The sequence below is a fragment of the Mustelus asterias genome, chromosome 17 (assembly GCF_964213995.1).
Source record: "Mustelus asterias chromosome 17, sMusAst1.hap1.1, whole genome shotgun sequence".
Lineage (NCBI taxonomy): Eukaryota > Metazoa > Chordata > Chondrichthyes > Carcharhiniformes > Triakidae > Mustelus > Mustelus asterias.
This window is the reverse complement of record NC_135817.1, coordinates 16649633-16676273: the sequence shown is the minus strand read 5'-3', so window position 1 is coordinate 16676273 and position 26641 is coordinate 16649633. Positions and strand designations below refer to the sequence as shown.

At 42.3% G+C, this 26641-nt stretch overlaps 1 protein-coding gene across 1 annotated transcript; it reads right to left on the bottom strand.

Moving 5' to 3' along the window:
• Positions 1-1999: 1999 nt before the first annotated feature.
• LOC144506349 (diamine acetyltransferase 1-like) lies at positions 2000-26641 on the bottom strand. Its single transcript, XM_078232332.1, has 6 exons — positions 26328-26641; positions 9863-9914; positions 9691-9774; positions 6344-6445; positions 4724-4764; positions 2000-2618 (listed from the first exon to the last, which is right to left on the bottom strand). Exons 1-6 carry the CDS (start codon positions 26391-26393, stop codon positions 2448-2450), a joined length of 516 nt encoding a protein of 171 aa, XP_078088458.1. The 5' UTR covers positions 26394-26641; the 3' UTR covers positions 2000-2447.

Sequence of the window (26641 nt, the reverse complement as noted above, 5' to 3'; positions counted from 1 at the left end):
TCTATGTTGCATCTGTAAAAGTTGGTGAGAATCGTAGCTGACATGCCAAACTTCCTTCGTCTTCTGAGAAAGTAGAGGTGTTGGTGGGCTTTCTTAACTATAGTGTCGGCATGGGGGGACCATTGTGACCTTCCTGCTGCATTTTGAGTGTGCAAAAAGAAACTAACCCTCTGGAGTTCATCAGGTAATTATTAGGAATTGGATCACACCAAAACTGAGATGTTGGGAAATAGGCCACTGCTTATAAAAGGAAGGAAATGTGGGAAGCAAATCTAAAACTCATTTTTGTTTAGACAGGTAGTGAGAAGAGAAATCCGGGCTGTTTCAATTAAACCTCTTCATAACAGAAATCATAGCAACGTTAAGGCTAATAGTTCATGAATAAAATGAAATGTTGCCATAGTCCCAGATGACCATAGGCTGCTCTCGCCTTTGAAGGGGAGTACTGACTGGTGGTGATTTAACCAGAGGATCACCACACCTCAGGCAAGGAGCAAGGTTGAGAAGGTTGAATAACCTCAGGCGTTACAGGAATTGAAGCCAGGCTGTTGGTGTCGCTCTGCATCAAACTAACCGTCCAGCCGAATGAGCTACACCGACCCCTAATTCGTAGCATTAATACAAAGCACGTACCATTGTTTTGTGAGCAGTAGATCTTTAATTTGCATTTTTGTTTCTTTAAACACTTTTGTAGTGATTCAACTTTTCAATGTCTTGAAAGTTTACAATTTCCAAGTTGGCTTTGGTGCTCCAGAAAACAAATACACACTTGATAAAACTTGTCCCTTATTTTTACCAGGTCCATGATAGCTCACCAATTCCACCTACTCTGTCAGTGACTATTCTCCATGTAACTGATACTTATGCTGTTATAAGCCATCTTCCTTTTATGCCGTCCTTTTCCCAATGTGGCTGAGTGTCAAAGTTCCCGATAACTTTCCTATGAAGTATATTAGAATATCTTTTTACGATAAAGGCACCATATAAACATAAATGCAAGCTTATTAAAATAGCATGCTACATTTTAACATGGCTTTTTCAGTAATGCCTATGTGTACAACATACTGTATTAACTGATCTTTATTGTGGGGTGGGAGGAAACTCTGTGCCCAATGCATTCAACAACACCTTCTAAACCTGCAACATCTACCACTTAAAGAACAAAAGCAATAGACACATTGGAACACCACCACTTGCAGGTTCCCCTCCAAGCCATGCACCATCCTGACTTCAAATTATATCACCATTCCTTCTGTTGCTGGGTCAAATTCCCTTCCTAACAGCACTATGGGTGTACCTACACACAGACGGAAGTGATTCAAGAAGGCAGCTCACTGTCACCTTCAAGGATGATTAGGGATGGACAATAAAAATGCTAACTTAGCCAACAACACTCACATCCATTTCTGAAACAGGCTGTTCAAATAGTGACCTACTGCAAATTAACATACTCATGTACAATTTTAATATATAGTTCCTTAGTACTAGGCCAGTAAACTTTAGCATCAAATCATTTATACCATAGCCAAGCCTCCAAAGTTATTAAAAGTGAATCACAACTCAAGCCAAGATCAGAGTGGGATCAAATGCAATGGATAGTACTCTCACCTGCGTCAGGCCATGAATTCAAGCTCTGCTCCTGCACAATTTCACAGGAGAGTAGACAAGTTCTCCTGTGTTCTGGTCATCTTTATCCCTCAACCAAAATCACCCAAGAAACATCTTAAGCAACTCATCTGACAATGCAGAACTCGACCCCAGCCTGAATTATGCATTTAATTCCTGGACAGGCGTTCGAAGAAATGACCCGTTGATTCAGAAGTCAGTGTGCCCCTGATCCAATGCTAGTTTTCATCCAAAATATTTCCAAACCTCAATTAAATTTTTCATGCTGTGAGCTAAGGCTGTCCAGATTGACATTAAAAGATAATCTAATTGTAGTGAAAACAATAAGGAAGAGAGAAATAAATTGAGGGGAGGTTCTCCTTGAGAATCAGCATTTTGGTAAAATACAAGCCATAGTTTTATTTATACATACAGAACAGGCCAACAATCTTTCATATTGACATTGTATCCATATAAAGTTATATATACGCTAAAACATGGCATATATTATAGCACGTCATTTCCTATTGGCAGACAAATTCTTGATTGGCATAAGTAGCATTGTTCCACTTTTTCCTTTCTTTTAATAAATGGATTTATTAACACACCATTTCACACCTGAAGACAACTGATTAAATAGCGCAAGGACAATTACATAAAAGCTATTGCAGTATGGATTCTAATTAAAAGAACATTGCTAAATGATTATCTTACAGGATGCATATCCCTATTATGTGGATAAACACAATCAAAATTGAAGTCTTCAATCTACAACAACTGCATAAAACTTAAGATTCTTTAGGAAGAGACATGTAAAGATATCTGGACTTGACTCTTCAAACTCATTCTTCAGTTGCGATTTTAACCAAGGATTGTTTTTTAATCTCAAAAAGACGCCACCCCTCTTTCTTGGACAGATCTGCAGCACCAAGCTTCTTGTAAAAGTTGATTGAACGGTGGTTCCAATCTGCCACAATGAAATGCATGCTGCTGCAGCGGTCCTGCACAGCAGTCTGAAAACAGATCACTCTCCATATTAGTTCCTCAGACATAACATCATATGGCAATTTATTGAATGGCTCCATTCAGAAATCCACACAGTGCTGAAGGAGACCATTCAGCCCACAGTGCCTTTGACAGAACTCTCCAACTTGCCTGACTGTCCAGCTCCTTCCCCATAGCCTGCCAATTTTCATTCCTTCAAGTTGTTAGCCAATTCCCTTCGGAAAGTTACTACTGAAAGCTAAATTCTCTGCCTCAGAGGGCTGTAGAGACTGAGTCACCGAGTATGCTCAAGACTCAAATCAATGGATTTCTACATGTTAAAAACATCCAGGGACATGGGGATCATGCAGGAAAATGGAATTGAAGATCAGTCATGATCTTATTAAATGGGCTTGAAGGGCTGAATGGCCTACTGCTTCTTATGAAGCAGTTTCCACCATTCTTTCAAGTGGTGTAATCCAGATCAGAACATCATTGCGCAAAAAGAATTCTCCAAATCTCCCCTCTAACTCTTTTGCCAGTTGTCTCCCCAGTCACCAACTGTTTTATCAGTAGAAACATTGTTCTGTTATTTAACCCTTCATTACTTTCAACACCTCATCAAATCTCTTAATCTTTATCTGCTTTGAGAACAATTCCAGCTTCTCTAGTCTCTCATAGAATCTACATTGCAGGGGCCAGTTGGCCCATCGAGCCTGCACCAAAAACAATCCCACCCAAATCCCATACTTACAACTCCACATGTTTATCCTACTAATCCCCCCCCTGACACTAAGGGGCAATTTAGAATGGCCAATCAACCTAACCTGCACATCTTTGGACTGTGGGAGGAAATCTGAGCACCTGGAGGAAACCCACGCAGACATGGGGAGAATGTGCAAACTCCACACAAACAGTCACCTGTGGCCAAAATTGAACCCAGTTCCCTGGCACTGTGAGACAGCAGTGCTAACCACTGTGCTGCCATGTAACCAAATCCCTTATGCGTTGTAGCATTTGAGTGAATCTCCTTGGCACCTTCCCCAAGTGCTTAACTTCCTTTCCCAAAGTAAGGTATTCAGAATTGAACACAATACCAAAACTAGTACCTAATCATTGCTTTTAGCAAAACTTGCTCATGTACTCCACGCCTCTATTTGTAAAGCAGCCAATCCTGTATGTTGTTGTAACAGCTCTCTCCATTTGCTTGGATACCTTCAAAGATTTCTGAACTTTAAACCTTGGATCAATTTCTAGACCACTTAAAAATTGTATCCTTCATTAATATTGACTCTCCTAATCTAACTATTGTTATATATTAATGTCTTTCATCACTGCACCTTGCTTTATACAAATAAAAAGGACCCCCGGTGACTGCTGACAAATGAATGTGACCAAATGCCCATCTCACATAACAATAGTCAGTGAGGAGGATTGAAACGTACAATGGCTCGCACTTCAATCCAGAATAATAAGGTGGAAGCTGTGCTACCAAATACAAGGAGCCCAAATGAAATGAGTCTAGCTGGTCTCGACCTTGTTATCTTTGGTTTATCTGCATAATTGACAACCTTGGCCAACTACAGCATTGGTTGAAATGGACTGTATCAAAGTGATAACTATTACTGAGACTATTAGGAGAAGAAGCTTTACTCTTCAAGCCACAGACAACACAGGAGACCTCAGCTTTTTTGACACCAGGTTAAACTTTGGGAGAGAGAAAAAAAACCAAGCTTGCATATGAAAGGTAGTGCTATCTTATCCCAAGAGAGGATAATATTGGAGGACATTTTATTTGAATCTTTTGAATTGTGGTAGGGCAAAGCAGGAGGGCGAGGGGGGAGTGGGATCCATAGAATCCCTGCAGTGCAGTCGGAGACCATTCAACCCACTGCGTTTGCACCGACTCTCCAAAAGAGCATCTTACCCAGGCACATTACCTATTCTTCATAATCTTAACAATTGACATTAACAAACTTTATTATAACTGACAAAACATCAACATCCTGGGAGGTAAAAAAAAACAGCCAGAAAGGCTGAAAGTACTTGGGAGAGAATGGCAAATCTGAGGTGTACTACTACCTTTCTCATTATTGGTGATTAAGATAATAAATGGGAATCTCTTTTTGTTTACCTGACAGATCTTCTTCAACATCTCTGAACCAATTCCATATCCTGCAAAAAGAATGCAAACATTAGAACCCATGCAATTTACCAACATTCTGAGACAGGGAATGCACAGTTAGTCACATCTGAACTTTGTCCTCTATAAACCACAATAGTTGTTTTGCTTTAGACGTCCCTGGGAAATCATGCCAGAGAATAACAGACACCACTTGAAGTATGTCCTTTGATACAAAAGGTCAATCTATGAGTCAAGTGCAACTCTGTGTCAAAGTCTTTGGCAATAATTGAACAAACGCCGGGTGTTTAATTCTATCCAGTTGGTGGATTAACTTGTGGACTCACCTGTGCTCATTGAAGCAGACTGAAAGATGTGATGATTGGTGATGCACAACAAGTCATCTGTTTTCTGTAAATCAAAGCTTGTAAACATATACAGACTCAGACTTGGATATCCAAGTCGTGACATTAGATTTAACTACTGGCATACACGCAACACTTAAATCTGTCCCGGGACAAGTCAAAAGGGATTATAGAATTACTTTTGACATGTAGTCACCATCATCCAGGGCAAATACTGCAGTCGTCTGTCAGCAGCAGGGCTGCACAAACAGAGAAGTTCAACAAGCAGTTACTCAGATTTTGGTGGCCTCGTCCAGGAACTTTTGCCCTTTTGAATAGTGTCATGGGATTCGTTTCACATCCACTTTCAACAGGCTGATATGGCCTCTGTTAACATCGGATCTGAAAAATAGCACCTTCAGCAGCGTAACACATCTTCAGTACTGCACTGCAACATAAATCTGGATTACTCATGCTTGGCAACAGCTTTTGATCCCATCACCTTCAGAGGAATGCAGAGCAGGGCAACATATTTTCCAGTTCTGTAGAAGGGTCATTTAGACTCAGAATATTTACCGTTTTGTGAATGTGTATAAAGGTAGATTGGAAAGAGGAAAGGGTTAAAATTGGGATGCGTAACTAGGAATCAGTTGAGGGATAAACTGGTTATGGAAAGGGCCTGAGGCGAGGGCGACAAGGCTCACCGAAACTAATGATCACGTTAAAGAAACTGCTAATAGGTAATTGTGGTTCTGGCTTCGATTGGCCTTTTGTTCTTGAAAGTAATTAATCAAAATGTAACAATACAGCTATGCCCTTATTGGCTAACAGAAGTATGTGGATGTATCTCCGTCGTGTATAACCAAAACTGTTTTGTAAGCCAGCCAGAGACTCACGAACCCATGCTTGATGCGCATGGTCTAGCGATCTCTCCTCCAATGCAATAAAGAAGGTTTGCGGAGAAACCCGTGTCTCATCAGTTTTTGATCCGACTCCCAAAAGCGAATTCCACAGTTTTGCTCTCCACAGATGCTGCCAGAGCTGCTGAGTTTATCCAGCACTTCTTGTTTTTAAGACCCTTGCTGGGTCCTTAAAGAAAGATCTACAACTAGGAAACAGTACAGGTGTCTGCATTGTGTTCTGAACATAAAAAGGTGCTATAATAAATGCAAGTTGTTGAAGTAAACTAAAATCAGTTTGAATGACATTGACATTCAAAGATTAAAAACTGTGCCCCCTGTTGCAAACAATTGTTAGCAAACCTCTTTTCCAAAAATGTTTATATTACCTCTGAATGCTTCCATTACATAGAAATCTTCAAGGTATAGTAGTTTTCCAATCCAAGCATCATATGTGTAGTAATACATAGCATATCCCACAATATTGTGTCCTAAAAAAGGATATCAGATACATTAGTTTTAATGGTTGAATAATGCATTTCCAGAACATAGACAGAACACTATACGGAGTCCATACAGTCTTTTGTATGTACTCCGTCAAGTATAGGCATCTTTTAGGAAATAAAAGAATGTACCTTTCCATTGCCTTTCATACCTCAGGACATCCCAAAATATTTTACAGCCAATGAAGGACTTTTGAAATTGGTCACTGCTGTAACAGGAAATCTTGCAGCAAATTTACACAACTCAATGTCCAAACAACTACAACTTGATAAGCAACCACATAACCATTTTAGTAATGTCGGTTACATTGCCAGGATATCAGAGATTTTCTTTATATAGTGATGGGGGATCCGCTATACCCACCCAATAAAGGACAGATTGGGCTCGGTTTAATGTTCATCCAAAAGACGGCATCTGCGACAATACAGCACTCGCTCGGCACTGCATTGAAGTGTCAGGCTACATAATGTGTTCTATTCTGGAGTCTAACTTTTAACCCACGGCTTCGGTCTCAAAAAAAAAAGTGCTGCCTTTGAGGAATTTAGAGAGGGAAATCCAGAATGTGGTTGAAGGTGCGCCACCAAAGGTGGGACAAAGTGATGGGTGTGAGTTTATATCAAAGGCCAGGCAGTGTAATGGACAAAATAAAGGAGAGTGTGGTGGATATTACAAAGAAAGAGAGCGGTGAGACCATGAATGGATTTAAATACAACGATAATCATTTTAAACATGTTTCACATCTCAGGACATCCCAAAGCGCTTCACCAGTCATTGAGTATGGTCACTGTTATGTAGAAAATGCAACCAAACATGCAAATAACAAAATCCCACAAGTAGCAATGAGGTAAATGATCAGATCATCTGTTTTTAAATGGAGTTATACATATATTGATATGTTCTTCTTTGAAAGGTGTCCTGGGAACTTTAATATCCGCTTGAGGGGGCAGACAGTTTAAGGTCACATTATTATTAGATATCAACCTCCAAAGCCTTTAAAAAACAATTTGCAGAGTGTGATGATGCTGGTATGGCCGACAATTTATTACACAGCCCTGGTTGACCCAAGATTTGAATCAACAGTGTCTTACTAACGCCACCCCAAAGGGTAATTAAGGGTAACCATGTTGCTGTGGAACTGGGGTTGGCACAGGCGAGACAAGGAAAGGACAGCAGGCTTCCTTCTCAAAAACGATTTGCAAAGTATTTGGGTTTATACAACAAACCAACAGATTCATGGCCAATATTTTCTGATGATATCAGGGTTGGGAGACTCCGATCCTATTAGCCCTGCCACTGCTGCCAGCGGGAACAGAGAACTTAGAGAGTTCTCGGGGAGAACTTGCAGAGAACATTCCATTCACTGCAGTGGGATCGGAGAATCCCAGCATGGATGACATTGGAGAATTATGGCCCAGTGTTTAATTTCTAGATTTAAAAAAATGCATATGAGGCAGGATTTTCCTTCCCTTCCATGCTGTATTTAGTGGTGATGGTGCATTGCTCGCTGGCAGCTGGATCTTATGGTCTTGCAGTTGCCAAAGGGATTTTCTGTTGTACGCATCCTTTGCCGCCAGGTAACGCGCAGTGGGGGTGTGCCATTTGCGGCACCTTAAGCAGCAGCAAAATTTCAGGGATGAACTGTAATTAATTTCTCAAACTGCTATGGTGGGATTTGAACTCGTGTCCCCTGCATTATTAGCCCTGGTTTCTCGGTTACTAACTCGTAACATTGCCAGTATACTGCTGTACTTCTGTCTTCATTTTAAAATATACATGCTTAGAAACTGCTAAACAAAAAGACAATTTTTGTTTTTTTAAAAACACGGCTCAGCAAACATTTATCAAGATGGTGACCAGCTCCTGGAACAGCAGCTCAAATCCTGTAACAAGTGTAGATCAGGCATGTACATGCCAACAAAAAAAAAAGATTAAAAAAATACTGTGCCACTATGAATTAAAGTACCCATTATTTAAACAAGTATTTAAAACTATCCTTTAACTAATGTGTTGGTTTTAACACGGCAGATCAGAAGGATGCCATGGGTCCACCTCAGATCAAATCCCAATTTTGCCAATCACAGAGTCCCGCACTCTGGTAAAACTGTAAATTAGCCACTTCATATGACTGTCACAAAAAGTGGAATACCTCATTGTACACTTTAGCCAAGAGCATTTTTGGGAGGAGAACTGCATGCAACAAATTCTGATCTACCATGCTTTCGCTATCCTTCTTCCTCTTTTTTAAAAAAAAAAGTTGCAAGTAGCATGTCCCTCTGGGCCTTACCTCCGTTATCAAGATCATCTAATGTTTAATGGATCTTTCAGTTACCAGCCCGCCTACCCATGTACACGCCTACGGCCATGTACATGGCGAAGCTAAAGACTGTAACCTGAAGATTGGGGATAAATTAAGAGAGAATACATTCAACATTATTAAAAATTTTAAAAAAGGTAAAAGTTACATTTAAGTAAATTCAATGCATCCCAGCTCATCCCTTGGATCAAATCAACTTGACTCGATTACAAGAACAATACTCAATCATGCAGGAAACTTTATACAAATCTTCTGCTGCTACACAAAGTTGTTTTCAGATTGGTCTTAAAACAGATTGAGAAGTTGATACTCTTCAGTCACGCTGTTAAATGCAGTTTCTTTAATTCAACAGCAGGCTTGTAGACCCAGCTCAAACAAGGCCTTCAATGTTTGAATAGAAATTGGATCCAGATGCCGACTTACCAATATGAAAAACCCAAACATGTTTACAAAAGAAAATTAACAACATTACCAGGAAAAGTCAGGATACAATCAATACTGCTCATCTATTCCAGTCTATGAATGCATTCATAAAATTGATAACCTCTCAACTAGTTAACCAAACAATTTCCTTTGTGCACATTTCTGAAAAGGAAAGAAATCTTGTTAATAAGAAAAGAACCATCTCTCACTAGATAAACTAAGTGCTGGTTTGATATGCAGCAGTTGTGACCCCTTTTGGAAACAATATTAGAGTGAGAACTTTCACAACGTCACCTACAGCAAAAAGAGGGTAGAGAAACAGCACATCCACTATTGATGTCAACACAAGTTTTCTAGAAGCCTTTTTGTTAATATATGCTTCACACCAGGGATTTAAAAAAATGCTTCCTTTATGGATTTAATCAAACAGATAAGGACAACATCAAAAAAACACAAAACTACCATGTTGGTGTCAAGAAACAAAGTAAATTCTACCTTCAGGAGTCACATGTTCCATTGGCACTTCTGCAACAAGGCAGTAATAAAACGGACGTTCTCCAAAGCCATCTTCAAGCAAATCTACAAAATAAATTACCAACATATTCACAACACATCAAAAGACCATCGGGAAAAGGTTGCAAGATGTTTTGTATTTGATTGTTGTTACCTTTTTCAGTCAACTTCACCTTATATTCCATTTCTTCGTATTTTGCAAGTTCCTAGAAAATGACCAGAAAAGGATGAATATTTAATCCCCAACTCCTCAGTTATTCGATTTCAGAAAAGCAAAGCACTGGGTTTATTTTTAAATTAACATTCTCGAGGAACTACTTGTGGATAGCTACCTGCACAAACAGACTGGTGAGCAAAGTTACAGCTCATAGAATAAAGGGACAGTAGCAACATGGACACAAAATTGGCTGAGTGCCAGGAAACAGAGTAGTGATTAATTGATGTTTTGGGGCTGGAGGATAGTTTGTAGTGGGGTTCTCCAGGCATCTCTGTTGGGAACCTTGCTTTTCCTGATGAATATTAAATGATCTAAACCTTGGTGTACAAGACAAAATTATGGATGAGATGAAACCTGGAAACATTGTGATGAACTGTGAGGAGGATAGTGTAGAACTTCAAAAAAGACAGACAAGTGGACTGGAGGACAAGGGCCAGACGAAGTTCTAAGTGGAAAAATGTGAGGTAATTCATTTTGGTAGGAAGATCACAGAAAGACAAAATAAAATAAAGGGTACAATTCTAAAGTGATGCAGGAGCAGAGCGACCTGGGTGTATCAGTGCATAAATTGAAGATGGCATGATAGATTGAGAGCAGTTAATAAAGCTTAGAACAAAGAACAAAGAAAATTACAGCACAGGAACAGACCCTTTGGCCCTCCAAGCCTGCACCAACCATGCTGCCTGACTTAACTAAAACTCCCTACGCTTCCAGGGACCACATCCCTCTATTCCCATCTCATTCATGTACTTGTCAAGAGATCCCTTAAAAGTCACTACCGTATCCACTTCCACTACCTCCCCCGGCAACGAGTTCCAGGCACCCACCACTCTGTAAAAAAATCTGCCTCATACATCTCTTTTAAAACTTGCCCCTTAAACCTATGCCCCCTAGTAATTGACTCTTCCACCCTGGGAAAAAGCTTCTGACTATCCACTCTGCCCATGCCTCTCATAATCTTGTCGACTTCTTTCAGGTCTCCCCTCAACCTCCGTCGCTCCAGTGAGAACAAACCAAGTTTCTCCAACTCTCCTCATAGCTAATGCCCTCCATACCAGGCAACATCCTGGCAAATCTTTTCTGTATCCTCTCCAAAGCCTCCATATCCTTCTGGTAGTGTGGCGACCAGAATTGAACACTATATTCCAAGTGTGGCCTCACTAAGGTTCTATAAAGCGTCAACATGACTTGCCAATTTTTAAACTCAATACCCCGGCCGATGAAGGCAAGCATGCCGTATGCCTTCTTGACTACTTTCTCCACCTGCATTGCCACTTTCAGTGACCTAGAACCATAGAAAATTACAGCTCAGAAACAGGCCTTTTGGCCCTTCTTGTCTGTGCTGAACCATTTTTTGCCTAGTCCCACTGACCTGCACTTGGACTATATCCCTCCACACCCCTCTCATCCATGAACCCGTCCAAGTTTTTCTTAAATGTTAAAAGCATTTACCACTTTATCCGGCAGCTCATGCCACACTCCCACCACTCTCTGCGTGAAGAAGCCTCCCCTAATATTCCCTTTAAACTTTTCTCCTTTCACCCTTAACCCATGCCCTCTGGTTTTTTTCTCCCCTAGACTCAGTGGAAAAAGCCTGCTTGCATTCACTCTATCTATATCCATCAAAATCTTATGCACCTCTATCAAATCTCCCCTCATTCTTCTACGCTCCAGGGAATAGAGTCCCAACTTATTCAATCTCTCTCTGTAACTCAGCTTCTCAAGTCCCGGCAATATCCTTGTGAACCTTCTCTGCACTCTTTCAACCTTAGTTACATCCTTCCTGTAACTAGGTGACCAAAACTGTACACAATACTCTAAATTCGGCCTCACCAATGCCTTATATAACCTTACCATAACACTCCAACTTTTATACTTGATACTCCGATTTATAAAGGCCAATGTACCAAAGACACTCTTTACGATCCTATCCACCTGTGACGTCACTTTTAGGGAATTCTGTACCTGTATTCCCAGATCCCTGTGTTCAACTGCACTCTTCAGAGTCCTACCATTTATCCTGTACGTTCTACTTTGGTTTGTCCTTCCAAAGTGCAATATCTCACACTTGTCTGCGTCAAATTCCATTTGCCATTTTTCTAGTTGGTCCAAATCCCTCTGCAAGCTTTGAAAACCTTCCTCACTGTCCATTACACCTCCAATCTTTGTATCATCAGCAAATTTGCTGATCCAATTTACCACATTATCATCCAGATCATTGATATAGATGACCAACAACAATGGACCCAACACCGATCCCTGCGGCACACCACTAGTCACAGGCCTCCACTCAGAGAAGCAATCCTCCACAACCACTCTCTGGCTTCTTTCATTGAGCCAGTGTCTAATCCAGTTTACTACCTCCCCATGTATACCCAGCGACTGAACCTTCCTACCTAACCTCCCATGAGGGACCCTGTCAAAGGCCTTGCTGAAATCCAGGTAGACGACATTCACCACCTTCCCTTCATCCACTTTCTTGGTAACTTACTCGAAAAACTCTAATAGATAGGTCAAACATGACCTACCATGCACAAAGCCATGTTGACTCTCCCTAATAATTCCCTGTCGATCCAAATATTTGTAGATCCTATCCCTTATCACACCTTGGGCAGCATGGTAGCACAGTGGTTAGCACTGCTGCTTCACAGCTCCAGGGACCTGGGTTCGATTCCCGGCTTGGGTCACTGTCTGTGTGGAGTTTGCACATTCTCCTCGTGTCTGCGTGGGTTTCCTCCGGGTGCTCCGGTTTCCTCCCACAGTCCAAAGATGTGCGGGTTAGGTTGATTGGCCATGCTAAAATTGCCCTTAGTGTCCTGGGATGTGTAGGTTAGAGGGATTAGTGGGTAAATATGTCGGGATATGAGGGCAGGGCCTGGGTGGGATTGTGGTCGGTGCAGACTCGATGGGCCAAATGGCCTCTTTCTGTGCCATAGGGTTTCTAAGATTCCAATAACTTGCCCACCACCGACGAATAAAACTTACTGGCCTATAATTTCCCGGATTTCTTTTGGAACCTTTTTTAAACAACAGAATAACATGAGCCACCCACCAATCATCCGGCACCTCCCCCGTGAATACTGACATTTTAAATATGTCTGCCAGGGCCCCTGCAAGTTCAACATTAGAACATAGAACATTACAGCGCAGTACAGGCCCTTCGGCCCTCGATGTTGCGCCGACCAGTGGAACCAATCTAAAGCCCCTCTAATCTACACTATTCCAATATCATCCATATGTTTATCCAATAACCATTTGAATGCTCTTAATGTTGACGAGTCCACTACTGCTGCAGGCAGGGCATTCCACGCCCTTACTACTCTCTGAGTAAAGAACCTACCTCTAACATCTGTCCTATATCTCTCACCCCTCAATTTAAAGCTATGTCCCCTCGTGCTAGCCATCACCATCCGAGGAAAAAGGCTCTCACTATCCACACTATCTAATCCTCTGATCATCTTGTATGCCTCTATTAAGTCACCCCTTAACCTTCTTCTCTCTAACGAAAACAACCTCAAGCCCCTCAGCCTTTCCTCATACGATTTTCCCACCATACCAGGCAACATCCTGGTAAAAATTAGCTTCCCTCAAGGTCCATGGGAATACCCTGTCCGGTCCTGGGGATTTATTATCCACTCTGATTTGCCTCAAGACAGCAAGCACCTCCTCCCCTTTAATCTGTAAAGGTTCCATAACCTCCCTACCTGTTTGCCCTATTTCCATAGACTCCATGCCCATTTCCTCAGTAAATACGGATGCAAAAAAAAACCATTTAGTATCTCCCCCATCTCTTTTGGTTCCATACACAGTCTACCACTCTGGTCTTCAAGAGGACCAATTTTATCCCTCACTATCCTTTTGCTCCTAACATACCTATAGAAGCTCTTTGGATTTTCCTTCACTCTGCCTGCCAAAGCAACCTCATGTTTTCTTTTAGCCCTCCTGATTTCCCTCTTAAGTAGCTTCTTGCACTTTTTATACTCCTCGAGCATCTGATCTGTTCCTTGCTGCCTGTACATTTCATACAACTCTCTCTTCCTCTTAATCAGTGTTACAATCTCCCTCAAGAAGCAAGGTTCCTTATTCCTATTTACTTTGCCTTTAATCCTGACAGGAACATACAAACTCTGCACTCTCAAAATTTCTCCTTTGAAGGCCTCCCACTTTCCATTTACATCCTTACCAGAGAACAGCCTGTGCCAATCCACACTTCCCAGATCCCTTTGTACCTGTACACCCAGATCCCTTTGCCTATCGATACTCCTAAGGGTTCTGCCATCTCCTATGATACTGTATGCTTGTTCAGCAAGATCAAGGAATAAAAGAGCACAGAAGTTATGTTGAATTTGTGTAAGCCAATAGTTGGGCCTCAGCTGGAGTATTGAGCTTAGTTCTGGGTGCCGCCCTTTAGGAAGGGTGTGAAGAGATTGGAGAAAGTGCAGGAAAAATTCACAAGAATGGCTCCAAGGGTGAGGGAGTTAGTTATGAAGATAGATTGGAGAAGATAAAAACTGTTTTCCTTAGAGAAAAGACGACCGAGGAGATTTGACAGAAGTATTCAAAATCATGAGTCTGGGCAGATAGTGATAAACTGTTCGCACTCCCGAAAGGATCAAGTACAAGAGAGCACAGATTTAAAGTGATTGGTAAAGGAAGCAAAAAGGTGATGTGAGAAGAAACCTTTTCACACAATGAGTGATTAAGGTCTGGAATGTGCTGGAGACAGGTTCAATGGAAGCATTCAGAAGAGAATTAGACTTTCTGAAAAGGAAGAAAGGTGGGAGAATGGCACTTAGTCAATTGTTCATTCGGAGAGCCAGTGCAGACACTCCTTATGCACTGTAACAATTCTGTAAAGTTACCAGCGAAATGGGAGAGGTTTGAGGAATTTCCTGCTGGTCCCTGATGTTATGATGTGCCGCCCACCTGTCTCCAAAGTTTGGGAATATATCACACAACAACAACTTGAATATATACGTCACCTTTAACAGAATCAAAACATCCTTAGGCACTTCACAGTGTTAAATCAAACAAAATATGAGCAAGCCACACAGGAGATATTCGAGCAAAGGCTTTGTCAAAAAGATTAGTTTCTAAGGAATGACATATTATTGAATCCTATCAAAGAATTCCTACAGCGCAGAAGGAGACCATTCGTGTCTGCACCGACTCTCTGACACGGCAACCCACCCAGGCCCTATCCCTGTAACCCCACATATTTACCCCACTAATCCACCAAACCTGCACATCTTGAGACAAAAGGACAATTTAGCATGGCCAATCCACCTAACCTATGCAGGAAGCAAGGGGTTCAGGACGGAAATTCAACACTTTAGGCTGGACCAGTGGTTCCCAACCTCTTATATGTCATGGCACACCTCTGTGCCACAAAACATTGGTGGGGGTGGTATACAGACCATCAAACTGTAGTGGTAATGTTGGGAAAAAGCATTGGACAGGAAATCAGAGATGCATGTGTTAAAGGAACATCTGTGATTATTGGCGACTTTAATCTGCATATAGATTGGGGAAGTCACATTAGTCACAGTACAATAGAGGAAGAATTTCTGGAGTGCATACAGGATGGTTTGCTGGAGCAATATGTTGAGGAACTAAAAAGGGAGCAGGCCGCCTTGGATGGGTGTTGTGCAACGAGAAAGGATTAGTTGGCAATCTACTTGTTTTGAAGTTTATTAATTAGTGTCACAAGTAGCTTACATTAGCACTGCAATGAAGTTCCTCTGAAAATCCGCTAGTCGCCACACTGCGGCGCTTGTTTGGGTACACAGAGAAAGAATTTTTAGCAAGGCAAATCCACCTAACCAGCACATCTTTTGAGAAGAAAGACTGTGGGAGGAAACCGGAGCACCTGGAGGAAACCCACACAGACCTGGGGGGAAATGAGCAGACTCCGCACAGACAGTGACCCATGCCAGAAATCGAATCTGGGTCCCTGGCACTATGAGGCAGCAGTGCCAACCACAGTGCTGCCCCAGTTGTGAAAGAACCCTTGGGAACAAGTGACCATAATATGGTAGAATTCTTCGTCAAGATGGTTAATGATGTAGTTGATTTTGAGACCAGGGTCCTGAATCTCAATAAAGTTAACTATGATGGTATGAGGCATGAATTGGCCATGATGGACTGGGAAACATTACTGAAAGGAAAGACAGTGAACAGGCAATGGCAGGCATTTAAAGAACGAATAGGTGAACTCCAGAAGTTGTTTATTCCTGTTTGACCCAAGAGTGGCAAGGAAATTGTGGCCAAACCATGGCTTACAAGGGAAATTAGAGATTGTTTCTTCCTTGAATTTGATACTTACAAATTGGCAAGAAAAAGCAATAGGCCTGAGGATTAGGAGCAGTTTAAAATTCAGCAAAGGAGGACCAAGGGATTGATTAAGAAGGGAAAAAGAGTGTATGAAAGTAAGCTAGCGGGGAACATAAAAACTGACTGTAAAAGTTTCTATAGATATGTAAAGAGAAAAAGAGTGACAAAAACTAATGTAGGCCCCTTACAGTCAGAAACGGGAGAATTCATAACGGGGAATAAAGAAATGGCTTGAGGAATTAAATTTGTACTTTGCTTCAGTCTTCACAAAGGAATACATGAATAATGTACCAGAGGTGCTGAAAGAAACATGTTTTAGTGAGGAGCTGAAGAAGGAAATCAGCATTAGTAGAGAAATGGTTTTAGGGAAATTAATGGAATTGAAGGTGAATAAATCTCCAGGTCTTAATGATCTTCATCCCAGAGTACTTAAAGAAGTAGCCCTGGAAATAGTAGATCCATTGGTGGTTATTTTCCAAAATTCTTTGGACGCTGGAATAGTTCTTACAGATTGGAGGGTAGCTAATGTAAGCTCGCTATTCAAAAAGGGAGAGAGAGAGAAAACAGGGAACTATCAAGGATTTCATCAGTCGACATTTGGAAGGCCGTGGTATAATCAGACAAAGTCAGCATGGATTTACAAAAGGGAAATCATGCTTGACGAATCTATTGGAATTTTTTTAAGGAAGTAACTAGTAGAGTTGACAGAGGAGAACCAGTGGATGTGGTTTACTTAGACTTTCAGAAGGCTTTCGATATGGTCTCACATAACAGACTACTATGTAAAATTAAAGCACATGGGATTGCAGGTAATGTCTTGAGATAGAAAGCTGGTTTGCAGATAGGAAGCAAAGAGTTGGAATAATTGGGTCTTTTGCTGATTGACTAGTGGGCTTCTTCAGGGATCTGTGCCAGGACCCCAACCTTTCACATTTATATATTAATGATTTGGAAGATGGAACTGAATGTATTCTCTCCAAATTTGCAGATGATACACATTTGGGTGGGAGGGAGAGCTGTGAGGAGGATGCAGAGACGCTTCAGGTGATTTGGACAGGCTGAGTGTGTGGGCATCTGCATGGCAGATGCAGTATAATGTGGATAAATGTGGGGTTATCCACTTTGGTAGCCATAATAGGAAGACAGATTATTACTTGAATATGTATAAATTGAAAGGGGTGGATACTCAATAAGACCTTGGTGTCCTTGTGCATCAGTCCTGAAAGTAAGCGCACAGGTACAGCAGGCAGTAAAGGCGGCAAATGGTATGTTGGCCTTCATAGCAAGAAGATTTGAATATAGGGATAGGATGTTTTGCTGCAATCATATAGGGCATTGGTGAGGCCACATCTGGAGTATTGTGAGCAGTTTTGGTGTCCTTATCTAAGGAAGGATGTCCTTGCTATAGAGGGAGTGCAGCGAAGGTTTACCAGGCTGATTCCTGGGATGGCTGATCTGTCATGTGAGGAGAGACTAAATCGGTTAAGATTATATTCACTGGAGTTTAGTTAAGTGGGGATCTCATAGAAGCTTAGAAAATTCTAACAGGATAGGTCCAGAAAGAATGTTCCAATGGTGGGGAAGTCCAGAACTAGGGACCATAGTGTGTGGATAAGGGATAAACTTTTTAGAACTGAGGTGAGGAGAAATTTCTTCACCCAGAGGATGGTGAATGTGTGGAATTCACTACCACAGAATGTAGTTGAGGCCAAAACGTTGTCTGATTTCAAGAATAAATTAGATATAGTTCTTGGGGTTAAAGGGATCAAAGGATATGAGAGTAAGGAGGGGAAATCAGGATATTGAATTCTATGATCAGCCATGATCAAAATGAATGGTGGAGCAGGCTTGAAGGGCCAAATGGCCTACATCTGCTTCTAGTTTCTAAGAACATTTTGAGATATTCCTATTTTCTCTGTCTTCTTTCCTACTAGGAACTTTGCTTTTAACATCTCCTTGTCTGTTTCTACCTCTCCCTGTCTCTCTCTCTCTTCTCTCAGGATTTTCTGAGTTTTAACTTTCTGTGCTGGCATGTGGGATCTCTGCCTTGAGCTCCAAATTCCACGCACATGGGTCTGGCCAACATTTTTTTAAAATCTAAACCAGCGTCTGTGGCTCTTTCTCAGCCAGCGCATAATATGTGGAGTGCCCCCAAGATTTGTTGGATCTTGGACGTGCCAACCACAGAGCTGAAGACAAAGATTTGTTTTATTACCAAAATTTTGAATCGTTTTTCACAGCAGATTTGGGAGGGGTGGTTCACAGCACACCAGCATGTGGGAACCACTGGCCTAGACAGTTGAATATCAGGGATGAGCGCAGGATGTCAGACACAAAATAAGGGCACTTAGCTTTGGTAATCATAGTTAGTCTGCTAATGTAGTTCTAACTAATGTCAAACACATAGCTCTTTTCAGTGACAGGTTAGCAAACGCAGTTTTAGCATCACTGAATCCCACACTAATAATATCCTGGGGGTTACCATTGACCAGAAAATGAACTGGCCATTCACTCCCTCCACCACTGATACGCTGGCAGCAGTGTGTACTATCTACAAGATGTACTACAGAAACTCACCAAGGTTTCTTGTGCAGCACCTTCCAAACCCATAACCACTACCATCTGGAAGGACAGGAGCAGCAGATTCCTGGGAAGCTCCCCTCCAAGTCACCCACCATCCTCATATTGGAAACATATTGGCTGTTCTTTCACTGTCACTGGGTCAAAATCCTGGAACTCCCCAACAGCACAGTGGATGCCACATGGACTGCAGCAGTTCAAGAAGGCAACTCACCACCACCAAGGGCAAGTAGGGATGGGCAATAAATGCTGCCCAAGCCAGTGACGCCCATGAATTAGTAAATAAGGAGACCATTCAGCTGATCTCGTTAGCCTTTTCAACAAAATCCACTGATTCCTCCCCCATTGTAGAATTAAAGACTCTTTAATAATATCAAAGATTTACTATTGTCCTGCTTGTAACATTGTTCCAAACAATAGTCAGTGTTTTGTGCTTTCTGACATCCAAAGATGTGCGGGTTAGGTTGATTGGCCAGGTTAAAAATTGCCCCTTAGAGTCCTGGGATGCGTAGGTTAGAGGGATTGTGGGTAAATATGTGGGGGTAGGGCCTGGGTGGAATTGTGGTCGGTGCAGACTCGATGGGCCGAATGGCCTCCTTCTGCACTGTAGGGTTTCTATGATCATTCCTGACCTTGCCCAATAGTTGCTACCTCCAGCCTGCATCCATATTGTGCAATGATGATTTTGTTTGAAACTATACTTGAGATTAACTACTTTTTAATTCTGCCAGATTGCTCAATAAAAAGTCTCAATTGAAACAAAACTTTCGCAACCTCAGGATGCCCAATGTGCTTTACAGCTAATGAAGTACTTTGTTGGTGTCGTCCCTGTTGTAATGTAGCAAACACAATAGACAATTTGCCACAAAATCCCACAATGCAATAATGATCTCTTTTTACGTGTTGGATGAGGGATATTAGCCAGCACACCAGGGAGAACTCCCCTACTCATCTTCAAATCATACCGCAGGATCCTCAGTGTTTACTTTAAGTTTAAAATCGCATTTGAAAGATGGCTCTCTACCAGTACAGAACTCCCATGACTTTCTGACATAATTTTGAGTTGATTTATTGTCGCATGTATTATCATACAGTGAAGTGTATTGTTTCTTGCATGCTATACAGACAAAGCATACCATTCATGGAGAAGGAAATGAAAGAGTGCAGAATGTAGTGTTACAGTTATAGCTAGGGTGTAGAGAAAGAGCAACTTAATGCAAGGTAGGTCCATTCAAAAATCTGATGGCAGCAGGGAAGAAGCTGTTCTTGGCATAAAGGCAAGTGAGCCATGACTGACACATATTCTATTTTTTCTTCATAACTACCAAGACAAACAATCACGCTTGTGATCATTCTTTGCGGAACGTTTCCAAGTTGCCTTGGTACTAGAACTGAACACTATTTAAGCCATGGAACTGTGTAACCTCAAGTGTGACAATCTTGGTTTTAAAGCTCTACTCACTTAAACATATTGCTGCCCTGTCCTGACACCTCACTTTCTCCTCCACCCAATCTCTCCCTTTACCCGCTCAATGCCACATAACATATTATGGATAAAAAACAAGAGTATAGCATCTTTCACTTATCCATTGGCTCAGTGGACAGGAGATTGTGGGTTCAAGCCGCAACTCGAGGATGATACAACACAGGAGGAGGATCAAATAACTATGTCCAAGATAGGATGTGCATTTATACAACACGTTTCACATCCATTGTGTCTCAAAAGTGTTTCACAACCAACAATAGTTAAGGTGAGTAGCAGAGATAGACTTGAGAAAGCCAGAAAAGGAGAAAGGATGAGAAGAGTGTGCTGATAAGATGCAAGGAGACTTGTGTGGAGCAGAAACACCAGCAATGACCAGTTGGTCAGTTCCTGTGTTGCAAATGGATGAGGGATAAATGTTAGCCAGGACACCAGGGAGAACTTCCCTGTGTTGCAGGAAGGGAGGTGGTGTAGCTCTGATATTTAAGGATGACATCAGGCGGTAGTGAGAGATGATATAGGTTCTATGGAAAAAAAGGTTGAATCCATTTGGGTGGAAATTAGAAATAGTAAGGAGAAAGTCACTGATAGGCATAGTTTATAGGCCACCAAATAATGACATCATGGTGGGGCGAGAAAGAAACAAAGAAATAACTGATGCATGTAAAAATGGTACAGCAATTATCATCATGGGGGATTTGAATCTACATATGGTAGGCTTCTGCAGAAAATGCAGATGTATGGGATTGGGGGTGATCTAGGAAATTGGATCAGGAATTGGCTAGCGGATAGGAAACAGAGGGTGGTGGTTGATAGTAAATATTCATCATGGAGTGCGGTTACAAGTGGTGTACCTCAGGGATCTGTTTTGGGGCCACTGCTGTTTGTAATATTTATTAATGATCTGGATGAGGGTATAGTTGGGTGGATTAGCAAATTTGCTGATGACACCAAAGTCGGTGGTGTGGTAGACAGTGAGGAAGGGTGTCGTAGTTTGCAGGAAGACTTAGACAGGTTGCAAAGTTGGGCCGAGAGGTGGCGGATGGAGTTTAATGCGGAGAAGTGTGAGGTAATTCACTTTGGTAGGAATAACAGATGTGTTGAGTATAGGGCTAACGGGAGGACTTTGAATAGTGTGGAGGAGCAGAGGGATCTAGGTGTATGTGTGCATAGATCCCTGAAAGTTGGGAATCAAGTAGATAAGGTTGTTAAGAAGGCATATGGTGTCTTGGCGTTTATTGGTAGGGGGATTGAATTTAGGAGTCGTAGCGTTATGTTGCAACTGTACACAACTCTGGTGCGGCCGCACTTGGAGTACTGTGTGCAGTTCTGGTCCCCACATTACAGGAAGGATGTGGAGGCTTTGGAGAGGGTGCAGAGGAGGTTTACCAGGATGTTGCCTGGTATGGAGGGGAGATCCTATGAGGAGAGGCTGAGGGATTTGGGATTGTTTTCGCTGGAAAGGCGGCGGCTAAGAGGGGATCTTATTGAAACATATAAGATGATTAGAGGTTTAGATAGGGTGGATAGTGATAGCCTTTTTCCTCTGATGGAGAAATCCAGCACGAGGGGGCATGGCTTTAAATTGAGGGGGGGTAGTTATAGAACCGATGTCAGGGGTAGGTTCTTTACCCAGAGGGTGGTGAGGGATTGGAATGCCCTGCCAGCATCAGTAGTAAATGCGCCTAGTTTGGGGGCGTTTAAGAGATCCGTAGATAGGTTCATGGACGAAAAGAAATTGGTTTAGGTTGGAGGGTCACAGTTTTTTTTTTTTTAACTGGTCGGTGCAACATCGTGGGCCGAAGGGCCTGTTCTGCGCTGTAATGTTCTATGTTCTATGTTCTATATCAATTGGTCAAACCAGGTCGGTCAAGGCAGCCTTGAGGAGGAGTTCATAGAATGTATGATAGCTTCCTTGAACAGTATGTAATGGAACCTACGAGGGAGAAAGCTATCCTAGATCTGGTCCTGTGTAATGAGACAGGAATAATTAATGATCTTACAGTTAGGGATCCTCTCGGAAGAAGCGATCACAGTATGGTTGAATTCAAAATACAGATGGAGCGTGAGAAGGTAAAATCCAATACCAGTGTCTTGTGCTTAAACAAAAGGAGACTACAGAGGGATGAGGGAGGCGTTGGTTAAGGTAGAGTGGGAGCAAAAACTTTATGGTGGGACAATTGAGGAACAGTGGAGGAATTTCAAAGCGATCTTTCACAGTGCTCAGCAAAAGTATATACCAGTGATAAGGAAGGACTGTAGAAAAAGAGATAAACAGCCATGGATATCTAAGGAAATAAAGGAGGGTATCAAATTGAAAGAAAATGCATACAAAGTGGCAAAGATTAGTGGGAACCTAGAGGATTGGGAAATCTTTAAAGGACAGCAGAAAGCCACAAAATAAGCTATAAAGAAAAGTAAGATGGATTATGAAAGTAAACTAGCTCAGAATATAAAAACAGATAGCAAAGGTTTCTACAAATATATAAAATGAAAAAGAGTGGCTAAAGTAAACATTGGTCCTTTAGAGGACGAGAAGGGGGATATAACAACTGGAAATGAGAAAATGGCTGAGACATTGAACAGGTATTTTGTGTCGGTCTTCACAGTGGAAGACACAAATAACATGCTAAAAATTGACGACAGGAAGGCTATGGGAGGTGAGGACCTAGAAACTATTATCACGAAAGAGGTAGTGTTGGACAAGTTAATGCAGCTAAAGGTAGACAAGTCTCCTGGTCCTGATGGAATGCATCCCAGGGTACTAAAAGAGATGGCGGGAGAAATAGCAAATGCACTCGTGTTAATTTACCAAAATACGCTCTGGGGTGGTTCCCGCAGATTGGAAAACAGCAAATGTGACGCCACTGTTTAAAAAAGGAGGTAGACAAAAGGCAGGTAACTATAGGCCGGTTAGCTTAACTTCTGTAGTAGGGAAAATGCTTCAATCTATCATCAAGGAAGAAATAACAAGACATCTGGGTATAAATTGTCCCATTGGTAAGACGCAGCATGGGTTCATGAAGGGCAAGTCATGTTTGACTAATTTGGTGGAATTCTTTGAGAACATTACATGTGCAGTGGACAATGGGGAACCTGTGGATGTGGTGTATCTGGATTTCCAGAAGGCATTTGACAAGGTGCCGCACCAAAGACTGCTACATAAGATAAGACTGCTACACGGTGTTACGGGTAATGTATTTGCATGGATAGAGGATTGGTTAACCAACAGTAAGCAAAGAGTGGGGGTAAATGGGTGTTTTTCTAGTTGGCGATCAGTGACTAGTGGTGTGCCTCAGGGATCAGTGTTGGGACCGCAATTGTTTACGATTTACATTGATGATTTGGAGTTGGGGACCAAGTGTAGTGTGTCAAAATTCGCAGATGACACTAAGATGAGTGGCAGAGCAAAGTGTGCAGACAATGCTGAAAGTTTGCAAAGGGATATAGATAGTCTAAATGAGTGGGTGAGGGTCTGGCAGATGGAGTACAATGTTGGTAAATTTGATGTCATCCATTTTGGTAGGAATGACAGCAAAATGGACTATTATTTAAATGGTAAAAAATTGCAGCATGCAAGAGGGACCTGGGTGTCCTTGTGCAAGAATCACAAGAAGTTGGTTTGCAGGTGAAGCAAGTAATTAAGAAGGCAAATGGAATTTTGTCCTTCATTGCTAGAGGGATGGAGTTTAAAAACAGCAAGGTTATGTTGCAGCTGTATAAGGTGCTGGTGAGGCCACACCTGGAGTACTGTGTACAGTTTTGGTCTCCTTACTTGAGAAAGGATATACTGGCACTGGAGGGGGTGCAGAGGAGGTTCACTAGGTTGATTCCGAAGTTGAGAGGGTTGGCTTATGAGGAGAGACTGAGTAAACTGGGACTATACTCACTGGAATTCAGAAGAATGAGGGGAGATCTTATAGAAACATACAATATTATGAAGGGAATTGAGAAGATCGAAACAGGGAAGTTGTTTCCACTGGCAGTTGAAACTAGAACGAGGGGGCATGGCCTCAAAATAAGGGGAAGCAGATTTAGGACTGAGTTGAGGAGGAACTTCTTCACATAAAAGATTGTGAATCTGTGGAATTCTCTGCCCTGTGAAGCAGTTGAGGCTACCTCATTGAATGTTTTCAAGGCAAGGGTAGATAAATTTTTGAACAGTAAAGGAATTAAGGGTTATAGTGAGCGGGCGGGCAAGTGGAGCCAAGTCCACGAAAAGATTAGCCATGATCTTATTGAACGGTGGAGCAGGCTTGAGGGACCAGATGGCCTACTCCTGCTCCTAATTCTTATGTTCAATGGTTTAAGTGTTAAACACAATATAGCTGCAAAACCTATTCTGCTGCAATGTATATTGTGCAACTGAACAATGTTCAGCTCCACACACACTAACAATGTCCCTCTTTCTCTGCTTTGACATCATTAACTGCACACTAAAGTACAGTAACCATTTCAAAGTCACTCCAGAACATGTTGGCATGTGATAAATATTTATCTTAACGTGCAGTCAATGCGTTCTCTGATGCAATCAACTTACTGACATACAGATTTAGTAAGAAAGTTTAACAACACCAGGTTAAAGTTAAACTTCTTACTGTGTTTATCCCTGTCCAACGCCGGCATCTACACATCATACAGATTTAAGGCAGAACTCGTGGAATACTTCAGGATGTTTTACGGACACGAAAGGCACTATATATATATGCAAGACTTTCTTCAAGTAGCACAGGGGAACAAATACTTTTGAAAATCATATCCCTTTAAACATAAACTACATACAGAATGCTTGCAATCTTACACCCCTGACACCGACACCACCACCACTCCCCTCCCCCCCCAACCTTCCTTTCACTGATGTTTATTTCCTGTCTCTTTATCTGCCTGTTGTACTGTGTCCGTTCTCATACTCCCTGTCAGGTCACAGTCTCTCTGCAAGAGTAACCTGCCTCTTTCCCAGTAGCTCCTGCAAATCTTTCCCCTCCACCACACACTCAGGTTGTGTATTCTAGTTCCTAACCACTTATTGTCTATATATCTGTCACTTCCCCCATCCCCACTGTTGATATCAGGTGTGCATGGGACAATCTCCACCCCACCACCCCCCCCCCTCCCCTCCCTCTTTGAATGTCTTGACTGTCCCCTCAGTCTCTGATGTTGTTAGTCTGGCTGTCCCTGCACTGCTTCTGATATCTCTTCAGGCAGGTGTAGCTGTCAGATTCATTGGAGTGTCAGAGAATGAGGGGAGACCTGATAGAGGTTTACAAGATTATGACAGGCTTGGATACAGTGAATAGTCAAAGATTCTTTTTCCCAGGGTCGCAGGGTCAATTACTCAGGAGCATAGGTTGAAAGTTTGAAATAGGGGGAAAAGTTTAAAATAGATGCAAGGAGCAAGTTTTTCCACACAGGGTGGTGAATGTCTGGAATGCACTGCCAGAGGAGGTGGTGGAAATAGATTCTTCAAGAAGCACCTGGATTGATACATGAATAGGCAGGGAATGGGGGGGATATGGACCACATTGAGGCAAGAAAATGAGATTAGAGAGGCACCTGTGTTGGCACAGACTTGGTGGGCCAAAGGGCTTGTTCCTGTGCAGTACTGTTCTTTGTTCAAACTCAATCTCTCCTTGCCTAGATTAAAGAGGAAGATTGGGGCAAAGTGGAACAGAGACCAGGGTGAGGATATATTCAGTGTTTTATGCTCTTAAGTGGTTAGGATCAGAAATACAGTGGCTGAGACTGTGCTGGAGGCAGATTCAATCAAGGATTTCAAAAGAGAATTGGAAAGATTTGCAGGGGCTACGGGCAACAGGGAGGGGGCGAGTTACTCCTGCAGTGAACCAACACAGTCAGTACGGGCCGAACATCCGCCTTCTTACGCTTTAACCATTCTCTAACCGCCATCCACAGGGGGGACAAGGATAAGCTGAAGGAGCTGAGAGGGGCAGAGAGCGCTCCGGCTCGGAGAGGGGCTGGTGAAGCGGATGTGAATCCGGAGCTCACCTTAATGAGGCGGAGGATGTCGGTGCAGTCCCGGGGAGTAGCCGGTCGCACAGTGTAACTGGCCATTTTCGCCTCTTAGCCTTTTTACTCTTTCTGTACACACCCCGGTATGTGTCAAATAGAAACCGGGTTTTCTTCATCCGCGTCCCGCGAGTCAGCCTGGGATCACTCCCGGTATCAGTCCCGGTGTCGGCTCCACTCCCGCTGTCGGTCCCGGGCGCGGTGTCACTCCTAGTCGAAGTCCGCTCAGCTGCTTATGAACAAACCAGTGTCGCAAATCCGGCTCCTCCCCACGCCAACACACTTCCTTCCAC